At 41.6% G+C, this 15,254-nt stretch overlaps 1 protein-coding gene across 1 annotated transcript; it reads right to left on the minus strand.

The window, feature by feature from the left end:
* Positions 1-7,559: 7,559 nt before the first annotated feature.
* LOC113312993 lies at positions 7,560-9,006 on the minus strand. Its single transcript, XM_026561725.1, has 2 exons — positions 7,842-9,006; positions 7,560-7,681 (listed from the first exon to the last, which is right to left on the minus strand). The coding sequence occupies exons 1-2, from the start codon at positions 9,004-9,006 to the stop codon at positions 7,560-7,562; spliced, it is 1,287 nt and encodes a 428-aa protein (XP_026417510.1).
* Positions 9,007-15,254: the final 6,248 nt, after the last annotated feature.

Here is a 15,254-nt window from a genome sequence, read left to right on the forward strand (position 1 = left end):
TAATCAATTAACATGGGCTGCTGCACTTTCAATCACAGGGGTATCCTAACTACAATGTATGCCTGACATACAATGTGAGAGCAAAGTGATGAGAGGCCAGAATTGTAGTCTCCTACACAGTGGAATTAAGGTTTCATCTTCACCCTAGTGGTGAATTAGAACATGAACAGAAATTGAAATTGAACTTGAAATTGCTTTGAAATGGAAATTGAAATGAAATTAACCCCATTAGGGGGTATCTCGGATGACCCAAGAACCCCTTTTACATCTCATACACATCCCCTTTTATAGTTTTACAAATCCCTAAAATTTCTACAAACCCTAATTTTGAAAACCCTAAATTGATTTTGGGGAAAATCAAATTTGACATACCAATTGGATGATTTCGACCCAACCCATGCTTTGTACTGGCTTTACGCTGCTCGAAATCCCCTCTTCTTCGTCTTCTTTGCACTGCAAACCCTATCTTGGAGCGAAACCCTAAGCCTGCCTCTCTTAATCTTAGCACCTATGTGAGAAGAAGCTATGAGGGAGAGAGATAGACTAGGGGGTTCGATAGGTCTCTTGGTCGGCTGGTTGTGGAGGTGGTGATGGAAGTGACAGCGGCAGAGAGGGGAGGTGGTGGAGTTGCAGAGCTCTGCAACTGTCGGGTGAAGGAGATGAAGTTTTGGGGCGATGGGTTGTTTGGGTGGATAATAGGATTCGGTGCTAGGGTGTGAAGCGGGAGCATCTGGTTCGATGTTTGGCGAGCTGAGCCGCTGGATATGGAGATGGTAGGTAGATCGGACGGCTAAGAGAGAAGCAGTTTGTAGCGACCGTTGGATGTGGAACACAACGAAGTCAACGGTGCTAGATTAGGTTAGGTGCTGTAGTGTTGGGCGGAATCATCGGGATTTGATGCACAGTGATGAGGTGACCGTTGGATGACAAGATGGATCCAATCTGACGGCTCTCATGGAAATGGGTATGGATAAAGGAAATGGATTTGGGTAAGGGTTTTGGGCCTTGGGTATGCCAAGCCCATATCTTCTTTAAGAACAATTCTTCCTTCTTGAGCCCATTCCTAGCTTTTTGGTCTTGTGCGCAACATTCTTCGCGGCTTCCTTGCGTAATTCCTCCCGGCTTTTCACTACTTTTCTGCTCTTTTTGCTCCGCACTTCATCCAGATTTTATTTGTTACCTAAAAATGCAAAATTAAGTAAGAAAAATATTTATTCTTGAAAACAATGAAAATACAGAATATGGGATAAAATGTAGAATTAATGCACAAAAGATGAGTTAAATGCCAACAAAAATATAATAAATATGCACTATTTAGCACTCATCAAATACCCCCAAACCTGAATTTTACTTGTCCTCAAGTAAAACAAAACTAAGGAAATCCTAACTATACCACTGTCGCTGGTCTCTCGAATGCATTTAGCGTATGCACTAAGCCTTTTAAACCACTAAGTGTCCCTAGTGGACGAGTTGAAGTCTCGTGAAGGTTTAGAGGACCTACAAAACTAGGTCAAAATATAAGCTCAGATTCCATCAAATGTGACATGTGCAAACAGTAGAGCTCACAGCAAAATGGAGATGTCAATCTAGCTATCAAGGCACAATCCTAGCACTGATAACAAAAAAAGACATGTGATAAGAGTGTAAAGTGTATCTACACATGTGTAAAGAAAGATCTGAAGTTATGACTACTAATCACCAAGAGATAGTTTCTCAGGCTAAGAACTGAGGTCGAAATCTAGCTAGCTGTCCGGACTTTACGAGAATTGTGAATGAGTTGGAGGTATTTCACAATTACTCGCGTTGTACATCAATGGCATACACCCTCCTTGCTTATTACAATGAAACAACAAAAGATGACTATTTACATGACTCTTATTTACATTGACTATTCTCTTTTTATTTTTGGAACAAGAGATGATGGAATTGATAAATACTTGATTTTTTGTATTTTTCTGATATTTTTTCTGAATAATACATCGTTTTTTTTTTTTTTTTTTTTTTTTTTTTTTGATTGATTTTTACATAGGAAACACTTTTGATACATAACAAAAGAAACAAAAAATTACATGACACTTTGCAAGAGGTAGCCCTTTTTGATGCACCCAGTTAAATTCGATGGTTGTTTTTCTTAATGTAACCTCCACCTTCTATCCCAACCAACCAAAGAACAAGCTAGTCAAGTTTCGTTCAGTATTCTAAAGTGATTGGCAATCGTAACTTCCTATCAACACCTTGAAGATCGAGGCCATACATGTATTGGTAGATCGTGCTGCGTGCAAATTTCTTATCACTATGTGAATTGTGCTAGAATCAGGGTGCCTAAATATCTAGACTAAGACTCCTAATAAAAAAATATTTGCACAAGAGTCAACATTTCAAGGTAAATGAGCTCCATTTTTATGATTTTTTTCATTTTTTTTATTTTTTTTTTTTTTTTTTGAATTTTGATTTTTTAATTTTTTTGGAATTTTTCAATTTTTCAAAAAGAAGAAGGAGTTCGTTTTCAATTATGGCAAATTATCGTGGTATCTACTCTATACCCCCAAACCTAAACTAAACATTGTCCTCAATGTTTCAAAATATGGAAAGATTAAAATGCAACATATGGAAAGGGACATGCTGAGTAGAGTAAAAGGAGAGAGAATACCCGATTTCGGCGAAAGCAGAATTAAAACTCCGTTATTCAAGGCAAAAATCCAACATATTTCAGCCGAGATCATATTGGATTAGCAAAATATATACAAAAGGAACAAAAGGGTTTTTTTAAGAAATTTTATCTACTGGATTATATACAAAAAAATTCACCATACACTAACAATCTAAAGAGTTGAGGATCAACCCAAAAGACAAAGTGTAGAGGTTTCAACAGCTTCAAATAATAATAGGAAAGAAACGCAAGTGAAACTGTGAAACAAAATGAGCTACCCCCAAACCTGGATTTTACAGAAGATATAATTTTGAAAACAAAATCGCGCAGTTTCGGGGGTTCATCATGCGAAAGGTCTAGCTCGAAATGAACTGTGCTAGGGACGGGCAAACATGCTAATTCCAACTGTGGTTCCTCAAATGTATTATATTTGGATGAAAAATAGTCCAAGAGGACTTGGGAAGCACACAGTTCCAAACCTAGATTAGGAATTTTCAGAAAAATTGGTTTTACAATATTGGTACAAACCAAATCTAGGTTGGGTGGAAGGCCAACAGATTGTGACTCATGTAGGAGAATAGGTGCGTCATTATTAATCAAATCAAAATCTCTAAGTCATCCACATGTCACATCATGCTCACAATCATCAATCAGTTTAGCAAGTTCACACTCAGAATCATCAACATCATCAACAAATTCTTTCTCATGCATTGGCAAATCAGGAGAAATATCACAATGTGACCTAGGTAGAGAATCAGACACATCAAATATATTTTCATGCATATTAGTGTCTACAGAAGATTCAACTATTCCTATGTCATGTTCATCTTCACAGAATAATTGTACGAATCCCATGTCAATATCAAAATCATATGAATTACAATGAGTATTAGAAAGAACAACATTCATGCAGGTCGAGGGCGAGAAGCCATATGTTATTGAACCAACAGGTTCCACAATATTTTCATGTTCTTCTAACATATCATCATAATCATCATCATGGTAGCATGCATATTGGTCCTCATTAAAAGTGGTGGTGTCATTAGTCGATTCATGTTCTCTAAATTAGGTTCATATTCAACATCATTTACATGAATGGGACTAGACACTTCATTAGGGACAACATACATTTCCTCATGAATTTCCTCCTTTTGTAGGTGAAGCAAAATCTGATCTAAATATGCCTGAATTCGTGATGTAGATCTATCGAAGTTTTGCTCACTGAGTCTGAAAGCTTCTGTGGTGGAGTCTAAATTCATGGGAGTACAAAATTCTTCATGTTCAAATTGTGGTGATTGGTACATGTGTGCATGGTCATTAGGGTTTATAAAAGATTGATCGCAACCCTCAAAGGATTGATTATGGTCCCAATGACTACCATTCTCACAATTTATGGGCATTTCATACCTTGGATTTTCTCTAGATTGCCTAAAATTATGCAAAATATGACAATTCTCAACAGGGTGGTCTAAACTACCACATGCGGGACATGCATAGGTTTCAGGTTGCCTAAGAAAATTAGATGTGACAGATTCCTCATGTGATTGCATTTCTAAAGCTGCGATTCGAGCTTCTATTTGATCCATAAGAGATGATTGTGTGAGTGAGGCATTAGCAAAATGTTCATTTTCACGTTGTGGCGAATGATGCATGTGTGAATAGTCATTAGGGTTCATGTATTGAGGCTCGGGACTTTGAAAATGTCCATAATAATTCCTATGACTATTGACATCATGGTCCGTGGAAGGTTCATAACGTGGCATATGCCCATAAGCAAGTTCTCTAAGAGTTTTATTTCCATCCCCAGGAGCAGACCAAAATCCAGACATGATTGGCTCAAAAGCTAAGTAACTATGTTACAAAGCTCAGAATTTGGTTTTTAAAGGGTTTGGATTTTTGGGAAAAATTTGGTTTTGGTGGGAGACATTTTTTTTTGGCAAGTTTGGTTTTAATGGGATATTTTAGAAAAAATTTGGTTGTCAAAATGGGAGCAAGTAAAATTTGGTTTTTGAATGGGAGAAAAGTTTTGGTTTTTGAAATTAGGAGCAATTTTTTTTTTTTTTTTTTTTTTTTTTTTTTTAACTTAGCCTAGCATAAATTATCACACCCCACAAAAGAAAATAAAAACAACAATAAATAATTACAAGCCCATAAAAGAAATAAAAAGAAGAAAAAGAAAAATTATTACAAGCCCAAATAAAAAATAAAGAAAAACAAAAATTATTACAAGCCCACAAATTAAAAATGGAAGCCCACAGGTTGGGTTCTCTTAATAAGCACAGCCCAGCTGCTCAGTTAGGTTGCAAAAGCCCAGTTGGGCTTTGGATCATCCTAAGCTTTGGCTTTTCTGAGGCCCAGTTGGGCTTTGGTTCACCTTCTGCAGCTTACAGCCCAGTTAGGCTTTGGTTCAGCAAAGCTGCAAGTGCACAGGGTCAGTTGGCCTGGCACCAGGTGCAGCAGCTTTGGTTCAGCAACAGGTGCAACAGCTCACAGGGTTCTTGGCCTGGCACCAGCAGCAGCTCCACACCAGCAGCAGCAGCAGCAGCAGCAACAACAGCAGCACCAGTAGCAACTGCAGCTTCACAGCAACTTCAGCAACACAGCAGATTTCAGGCAGCAGTAGCAGTTCAGTGGCAGACTTAGCAACAACTCAACAGGAGTTACAGCAAGCAAAATCAGCAAGCAAGCATAGGAGTTACAGCAAACAGAGTTCAGTAACAACCCAAAAGAAAGAAAGAGCAATTGCGCCGCAACCGAGTCCCCGGCAGCGGCGCCAAAAACTTGGTAGGACTAGAAATGATCCTAAAAATTCTAACTGCAAGTGCACAGTGTCGGCAAGCAACACAGGGAAAGCACAGGTCAGTTCCACAGGGACAAGGGGGTGCAAGTGCTATTTTTCTGGTTTCTTGCTTCCTTTGCTAACTTGTTCCTAGGGGCAGTGAACAGTGAGGTGGAAATGGTGAAATAAGAAGATTGTGGCAGTGTGTGAAACAAGTAAAGATTGTGATGTTAAGACACCACAGTGAGCAGTGAAGGTAAAACAAGTGAGCAGTGAAGGTAAAACAAGTGAAAGAAAACAAGAAAACAAAACTAAACAGTTGAAGATGGAAGTGTGGATGACAGGGAAGGTTGATGGCAAACTAGGGTTTAGATTCCACCTCTTAACCTAGACTAAGTCGGATATTCCAATTGCAACTAAATTATCCTCCCAAAGTACTAGCTATCTGATTAGAGCATAACTAGTCTAAGGTTTGGACCATAATCAATTAACATGGGCTGCTGCACTTTCAATCACAGGGGTATCCTAACTACAATGTATGCCTGACATACAATGTGAGAGCAAAGTGATGAGAGGCCAGAATTGTAGTCTCCTACACAGTGGAATTAAGGTTTCATCTTCACCCTAGTGGTGAATTAGAACATGAACAGAAATTGAAATTGAACTTGAAATTGCTTTGAAATGGAAATTGAAATGAAATTAACCCCATTAGGGGGTATCTCGGATGACCCAAGAACCCCTTTTACATCTCATACACATCCCCTTTTATAGTTTTACAAATCCCTAAAATTTCTACAAACCCTAATTTTGAAAACCCTAAATTGATTTTGGGGAAAATCAAATTTGACATACCAATTGGATGATTTTGACCCAACCCATGCTTTGTACTGGCTTTACGCTGCTCGAAATCCCCTCTTCTTCGTCTTCTTTGCACTGCAAACCCTATCTTGGAGCGAAACCCTAAGCCTGCCTCTCTTAATCTTAGCACCTATGTGAGAAGAAGCTATGAGGGAGAGAGATAGACTAGGGGGTTCGATAGGTCTCTTGGTCGGCTGGTTGTGGAGGTGGTGATGGAAGTGACAGCGGCAGAGAGGGGAGGTGGTGGAGTTGCAGAGCTCTGCAACTGTCGGGTGAAGGAGATGAAGTTTTGGGGCGATGGGTTGTTTGGGTGGATAATAGGATTCGGTGCTAGGGTGTGAAGCGGGAGCATCTGGTTCGATGTTTGGCGAGCTGAGCCGCTGGATATGGAGATGGTAGGTAGATCGGACGGCTAAGAGAGAAGCAGTTTGTAGCGACCGTTGGATGTGGAACACAACGAAGTCAACGGTGCTAGATTAGGTTAGGTGCTGTAGTGTTGGGCGGAATCATCGGGATTTGATGCACAGTGATGAGGTGACCGTTGGATGACAAGATGGATCCAATCTGACGGCTCTCATGGAAATGGGTATGGATAAAGGAAACGGATTTGGGTAAGGGTTTTGGGCCTTGGGTATGCCAAGCCCATATCTTCTTTAAGAACAATTCTTCCTTCTTGAGCCCATTCCCAGCTTTTTGGTCTTGTGCGCAACATTCTTCGCGGCTTCCTTGCGTAATTCCTCCCGGCTTTTCACTACTTTTCTGCTCTTTTTGCTCCGCACTTCATCCAGATTTTATTTGTTACCTAAAAATGCAAAATTAAGTAAGAAAAATATTTATTCTTGAAAACAATGAAAATACAGAATATGGGATAAAATGTAGAATTAATGCACAAAAGATGAGTTAAATGCCAACAAAAATATATATAAATATGCACTATTTAGCACTCATCACATGATCGCCTGCGAAATAACTCTTTCCAGGTCTTCTGCATCTTTGGCTTCTTTAGCCTTGTCCTTCTCTCTCCGAAATAGGACAATCTCTGGTGGGTTCCCCGGTTCCTAGGGTTAAGGTATTCCCTATGATGAGCCTACTCAGATCAGAACTAGTTGATTATCTTTCGCCGGCCAACCTTCGCCTGTTGAGATCCCAAGTCTCTAAGTGGGCCCTCTTGGCCACCCATGACCTAACCCACCAGCAGATCCAAGGTCACCAACTGAGTAGCAAAATAAAGAGTTTCAAGATTCATATAAGGTCCAGCATTTCCCGGCTAAGCTAACTAGGATCCTCTACTTTCAAAGCCAGTTCCCAAAGGCCTGAATTCGATCTACTAGCTGGACGATCTGACGGAACTGATGGGCCAGACAGACCGGATGCACCTGATCTAAGATCACTAACTAAGTTAGCAAAACCAAGAGTTTCAACATACTAATAAGGTCTAGCATTCCCAGGAATAGTACACAATAAAACAACTTTTCCACGAGGACCTGCCATTCTGTCCTTTAAGGACTCGCTTTATAGATGATCCCTCTAGAAGTGGGTAATTCTAACAAATACTTCTAGTTATTTCTACCCGCATGCACTGCCGCAGGTCCTCATTTATTTTGGTATCGACCTGCATGCACTGTCGGGGTGCCTGTGAATCTCCTACGACCTCGGATATTCCCTTGTACATTAGGAATCGTAGCCTTTGATGATAAGCCGATGCCACTCCTTTGATTCTCACGATCCACGATCTATCGATAATAGCTTCATAGGGCGAGGCGACATCGACCACACAGAATGTAGTTAACGTGTCTAGGTAACAACCTCCGTCCGATACCCTTAGGTTTAGTTCGCCCTTTGGGATGGTTACGGTCCCATTAAAGCCGTAGATACGATATGTCGATGGGACGAGTATATCGTCTGATAACTCCATCCTCTTGAACGTGTCGTAGAAGAGTACTTCGATTGAGCTCCCACTGTCTACTAATATCCTTCTCACCCCCCATCCCTCAATCATCAGGGTGATGACCAAGGGATCACTGTGAGCTTGGCCGTTCATCGGGACGTCCTGAGCCGAGAAAAAGATAGGTTGCACCATCCAAGGTTCCATCGGCAAAGCTTTTGCTATACTGAAAATTTCCTTCCCGTTATGATCCCTCTTGTGGATTCTAGATATGATCCCAGGGTTCAGATTGTACTCTTGAGGGGATGAATATGAAATCGTGTTGACAAACTGAGTGGATCTGTCGATTCGGACCTGGTGGACAGGTGCATTGGGCGTGGCGACTGCCTGGGATGGGTGTCGGACGAATTGTCTCAGGTAACCATCTCGAATAAGGTGTTGCACGATGTCTTTTACTTCTCGACAGTTATTTGTAGAGTGGCATCGATACTGATGATAATGGCAAAACCCCGGGTGATCCTTGGTCTCCTCGAACTGTATCCCTCTTGAAGCTGGATATATGATGTCATTCCTTTTTTCGGCTTCTTTGAAGATTTCTTCCAGTGGAGCGTTCAAAGGGGTGTACGTTCTCTCCTCGTGCCTCGGCCTCTTTCCTTTAACTACCCATTCATTCTTCCCATTTACTCGTGTAGGTGGGCTCGGTCTCTTCTCAGGCCTCCTTTGAACACCGTCCGATGTCGAATCGGGTGCTGCGCTGGCCTCTTGTACTCCCATATCCATTGATTCTTTCTGAATTTCTTCTAGGGCGATGAAATTCTCTTGCATTTTTCTCATTTCTTTCAATGTCTGTGGTTTTTTAGTAAACATATCTATCCAGATGGGGTCCGACCTCCCTAGTGCGTTTTCGAACCCGAATATCTGCTGGTCGACTGGTACTTTCCCAATTTATGTGCACAAGTTTCTCCATCGGTCGGTCAATGATCTGAGGGGTTCTCTAAACCGTTGGGACAAGGTGAATAACCGGTTGACCCTGGGCCGAGGTCTGCTGTTATGCATGTACGTTTCGAGAAAGGCCTCGACTAGAGTCTCATAACTTTCGATTTTTCCTGGTGAGAGATTGTAGAACCACTTCCTTGCCTCGCCCTCCAGGCTTGCCGGGAAGAATTTTCACATTACCACCTCATGGTTCTTCTATTGGATTGGGACATAGTGTACATCTTCAAATGCTCGACTGCGTCTCCCGTACCGTCGAATCTAGATGGAAATGTGGGGAGCGTGCACTTAGGCGAGAAGGCCCTTAATTCTAGATCTTGGGGTGAAAGGGGTCCTCTCGGCCTCGTTTATGACCTCAGCTAGCTTATCTTCTTCGCCGCTTCCTGACAACTTCCTTATCTTTTCCTCCAACTCTCTTAGCTTGGCTTCGGTTGCATTGTCAGCCCTTGTGTCTCTCTCTGCGGATGATTCCTCTCGCATCCTTCGTCTTCTGTTGATGAATCCTCGGGTGGACCGCACCCTCGGATAGGTGGTGTCGGGGGTGGTCCTGATCGGCCAGAATTTCTCGGTCCTACCGCTGGCGGTGCTCGCCCAACTCGGCCTTGGTGACCCGATGTCCCTCGGCTGGAAGACCCTCTCGACCTCAAATTCCGTAGTTGATAGTTCTCAAACTCTAAAGCTAGGTTCCTCTGTTGAAGATCCCTCAAAGCCGTCTCTTGCATTCTTTGACTTTCTAGAATTGCGAGTAATGTTGGGTCCGTACTCTCATGGCTAGAGTGACCATTTGGATGGCCTAAATGAGCAGGTGGTGGCGTCGTCATCATTGGTGGTGGAGGTGGTGTTGTAGGGGGTATCTGAGTCGATGCGGCAGGATCGACTCGGATAGTTGTTTCTCATCCCAATTGTACTCGCCTAAGTCGTTCTTGCTCTCGTCCGAGGGATTATTCATACTCAGCTTGTCGTCTGGTGTTTCGTCTTTGTGCATGCAGGATCAGCACCTCTTCATCGTCTTCTGTGTCTGACGCGGTAAGTCCATCTATTTGATCATCCGTCCTCGGAGGTGAGTCGATTCGCTCCAGAGGCGAGGGATCATCGTCTCGTCCCAGGTCGATCTCTTCGTTCACAGTTGGCATACCCCTTGCAGCTGCTCGTGATTCCTCAGGTGGTGGGTGCCCATCACTTCCCCGCCTCGGCCCAGTTACTCCTCCGTGCATGGTACTTCCGATGATCGTTCGGTTCCTCAGAGTTCTCCCCATCCCTGACGTGCTAGCCATCGGACATAGTGTGTTGTATGTCCGAGAGTCGTCCCTACCTACGTCAGCAGAAACAGACAACGCCTTACTTCGACCTATTTTTGAAAAGTTTCTCTAGTACGTACGGTTTTACAGGAGAAAGGTGACTGACACCAAAACTGAGTTTCAAAAGTACGATTCCCTCTACTCTATCATGCTGACCTCGCCTGTTTTGACTCTAAGTGCTTCTTTTAGACGGGTATCATGCTACGTCGCTTTCAAGGTTGCACGATGTCGCTTTCAGTACCACGACTCTGCATTAACTACAATTTGTCCTACATTCCCTAGACTCCAAATCATTAACTCCTAGTTCTTTGCGAGTAAAAGATCCAAATTCGTACTTTTTATGAGGTCAGCACATCATGCCAAAATTCGGACCAAAACTTATGAACTTCCTTGGAACTACACAGGGATGTCTTCCCTGAATTCCTTGGGTTCTTTTTCCGGCGACTGATAATCTCTCCATGCTATTGTTTTGGCACTTTATCGAGCCAACTTGGAACCTCGAGCAACTTCAACCATACATCGAAGATGTTATTTGGGAGTTTTAGAAGTATTCCGTTGTTGAACTCGTATGACGAAAACTAAGATTGAAATACGAAGAAGAATGCGAAAATTAATACGAAAACGAATATTGAAACATGAAAATAGACTCTCCTATAAGCATGGCTAGTCGATCTGTTATCACGATCCTTCCCTGGTCTCGGCCAAACGCTAACAACGTTATTTGGGAGCACTTGAAGGATATCCTAACAACTTGACTGCTCGGAATCGACCCAACTGAAAATACTTTCCATCGACACGACTTCGACAATGAAAACTCGACCAACAAAGTTCAAAACTAAACAAGCATAAGCAGATCTCGCCCAGCAGAGTTCATCCCATAGCATCAACTAACACACAAAGAGTTTTTAGGAGATTTTGTATCGTCTCTGTTGGCACACGCAGCCAAGGTATCCAGAGAACTTAGACGTTCCCCTTAGTAGGCGCCATAATGTAGTGGCATAAAACCACGCACTACATCCCATGGTGTAGAAGATGAATTAACACTAAGTAAAGATGCACAAACAAACATAGACACAAAGATGTACGTGGTTCGGTATGATTACCTACGTCCACGGGGTGAAAGGATGAATGTTATTACTTCTTTTCCTTGGTTACAAGGTGTTCTCTCCTTCCCAAATGATGTAACTCTCAAACTCAAATGGTATAACTCTCAAACTCTCCAAAATGTCTCCCCTTCTCTCCCTCGACCAGCCTTTGTATTTTTAGGCCAAGATCAAAATACAACAAAATTACAGTGTTTGTCACATTACATCAGTTTAGTTGTTCCCTATCGGACCTATGTTAGCACTCGCCCATCTTTCTGGTATGGCCGATAGAGTCTTGGTCTTTGATAGTTCTTCACCCGAGATCGAGTCCTGATCGTCTGGTCGACACGATGTCGCCCTTCTTTCTTCTCGTTCCTTTGTTTGACCATCTTCTTTTGTCTGACCGAGTCCTTTCTGATCTTCCGCCCGACCTGTCAGAGGATAAGGGTCACGTCATATCCGACAACTGTTGGGCCGTCATGTCTGACCCACGTGATACCTCGCTCTTTGCGCTGTTCGGTTCTATCTTGTGCTTCGCTCTTTCTTCTTCGGTATCATATCTTAGGATCTTGCCACCTAACCCTGTGGATTATTTACACCTACAGCGGATATCTAACTTTCATCAATATTGTGGAATTATTTCCTGAGTTGAAGATTTTTTTACTATTTACAGATCATGTCTAATTGGAATTTTTTTCTTAGATGCCCTCTATAAAAAGCGCGGCAGCAGGGGTAGGATCTTATTGTTTTCCTGTTTTTTTTTTTATACAGTTAGGATTTATTATTTTGATAGTAAGATTTAGCTCTTTATACCTAATAATCTGTTATTAACGGTGGTTTTTGGTTCACATGTGCTAACGGTGCTTCTAGGATTCTAATCGCAGCAAATTAACATCCGGTGAAATCAGAAATATGGTAGGTGATATATTTGAAATCTCTATTTTGCACGGGTTTGTTTCTCTTAATCACGAAAAATTGGCATATTTGTGTATTATGTGTGGTTTTGCAGCATTAGCGTTAGAAATTACCGCAACTCCTGCTTTTTTTTATCGCCAAAATTCCTTATTATCTTATTGAAGTTCTTGCACGTTTTCCTTTCTAATTGAGTGTGTTTATGGTGTTCATAGCTATATGGAAATTCTCTCATGCTTTATTTGATCTGACATAGAGTAGGATAAACTAGGGCTGTCAATGGGTACCCATTACCCGGATCCGGAACCGGACCCGGTATATTAGGGTCCGGTACCGGATCCTAAAGTTGGACCCATTAGCTACTTAGGACCCGGCGGGTAATTACCCGATTAGACCCGAATTTAAACGGGTCCAAACGGGTAATACCCATTGGGTACCTGCGGGTATCGGGTACCCGTTTATTCATTCTTTTATTCATGTTTTTAGCAAAATCATAAGTATTTTTTCTAGTTTTAGCTTTGATATTTTACTCATTTAAATTTTTTCTCTTACATATAATCTTTATTTAGTACATTCATAAGAAATAATAATAATTTTTTATAAAAATTACTTAAATCCAAGCTAAAAAGAGAAATATATTAAGTTTTTGAGATTTTTTAAATAGTTTTCTTTAGATCCAATGGGTACCTGGAACCGACGGGTACCCGGGTATTTAAACGGGTCCGGTTTTGGGTCCACAAGTTTAGGAACCGGACCCGATCTTTATAAGTAGGGTCCGGGTCTAGTGATACCCGGGAGGACCCGGACCCGTTGACACCCCTAGGATAAACTTATTTCTTTGATCTGGCGTATCATATCTTTTGATATCAGTTATTTTGTTCCTTGATCTGACGGGTCTTAACTAGGGCTGTCAATGGGTACTCATTACCCGGATCCGGAACCGGACCCGGTATATTAGGGTCCGGTACCGGGTCCTAAAGTTGGACCCATTAGCTACTTAGGACCCGGCGGGTAATTACCCGATTAGACCCGAATTTAAACGGGTCCAAACGGGTAATACCCATTGGGTACCCGCGGGTATCGGGTGCCCGTTTATTCATTCTTTTATTCATGTTTTTAGCAAAATTATAAGTATTTTTTCTAGTTTTAGCTTTGATATTTTACTCATTTAAATTTTTCTCTTACATAATCTTTATTTAGTACATTCATAAGAAATAATAATAATTTTTTATAAAAATTACTTAAATCCAAGCTAAAAAGAGAAATATATTAAGTTTTTGAGATTTTTTAAATAGTTTTCTTTAGACCCAATGGGTACCCGGAACCGACGGGTACCCGGGTATTTAAACGGGTCCGGTTCTGGGTCCACAAGTTTAGGAACCGGACCCGACCTTTATAAGTAGGGTCCGGGTCCGGGTCTAGTGATACCCGGGAGGACCCGGACCCGTTGACACCCCTAGGATAAACTTCTTTCTTTGATCTGGCGTATCATATCTTAACTGCTTTCTTTGATATCAGTTATTTTGTTCCTTGATCTGTCGAGTCTTAACTAGGGCTGTCAATGGGTACTCATTACCCGGATCCGGAACCGGACCCGGTATATTAGGGTCCGGTACCGGGTCCTAAAGTTGGACCCATTAGCTACTTAGGACCCGGCGGGTAATTACCCGATTAGACCCGAATTTAAACGGGTCCAAACGGGTAATACCCATTGGGTACCCGCGGGTATCGGGTACCCGTTTATTCATTCTTTTATTCATGTTTTTAGAAAAATTATAAGTATTTTTTCTAGTTTTAGCTTTGATATTTTACTCATTTAAATTTTTTCTCTTACATATAATCTTTATTTAGTACATTCATAAGAAATAATAATAATTTTTTATAAAAATTACTTAAATCCAAGCTAAAAAGAGAAATATATTAAGTTTTTGAGATTTTTTAAATAGTTTTCTTTAGACCCAATGGGTACCCGGAACCGACGGGTACCCGGGTATTTAAACGGGTCCGGTTCTGGGTCCACAAGTTTAGGAACCGGACCCGACCTTTATAAGTAGGTTCCGGGTCCGGGTCTAGTGATACCCGGGAGGACCCGGACCCGTTGACACCCCTAGGATAAACTTCTTTCTTTGATCTGGCGTATCATATCTTAACTGCTTTCTTTGATATCAGTTATTTTGTTCCTTGATCTGTCGAGTCTTAACTAGGGCTGTCAATGGGTACTCATTACCCGGATCCGGAACCGGACCCGGTATATTAGGGTCCGGTACCGGGTCCTAAAGTTGGACCCATTAGCTACTTAGGACCCGGCGGGTAATTACCCGATTAGACCCGAATTTAAACGGGTCCAAACGGGTAATACCCATTGGGTACCCGCGGGTATCGGGTACCCGTTTATTCATTCTTTTATTCATGTTTTTAGCAAAATTATAAGTATTTTTTCTAGTTTTAGCTTTGATATTTTACTCATTTAAATTTTTTCTCTTACATATAATCTTTATTTAGTACATTCATAAGAAATAATAATAATTTTTTATAAAAATTACTTAAATCCAAGCTAAAAAGAGAAATATATTAAGTTTTTGAGATTTTTTAAATAGTTTTCTTTAGACCCAATGGGTACCCGGAACCGACGGGTACCCGGGTATTTAAACGGGTCCGGTTCTGGGTCCACAAGTTTAGGAACCGGACCCGACCTTTATAAGTAGGGTCCGGGTCTAGTGATACCCGGAAGGACCCGGACCTGTTGACACCCCTAGTCTTAACCTTATCTCTTTCTTTGATCAGACAGGTTTAG

Source organism: Papaver somniferum, chromosome 9 (genome assembly GCF_003573695.1).
Source record: "Papaver somniferum cultivar HN1 chromosome 9, ASM357369v1, whole genome shotgun sequence".
NCBI lineage: Eukaryota > Viridiplantae > Streptophyta > Magnoliopsida > Ranunculales > Papaveraceae > Papaver > Papaver somniferum.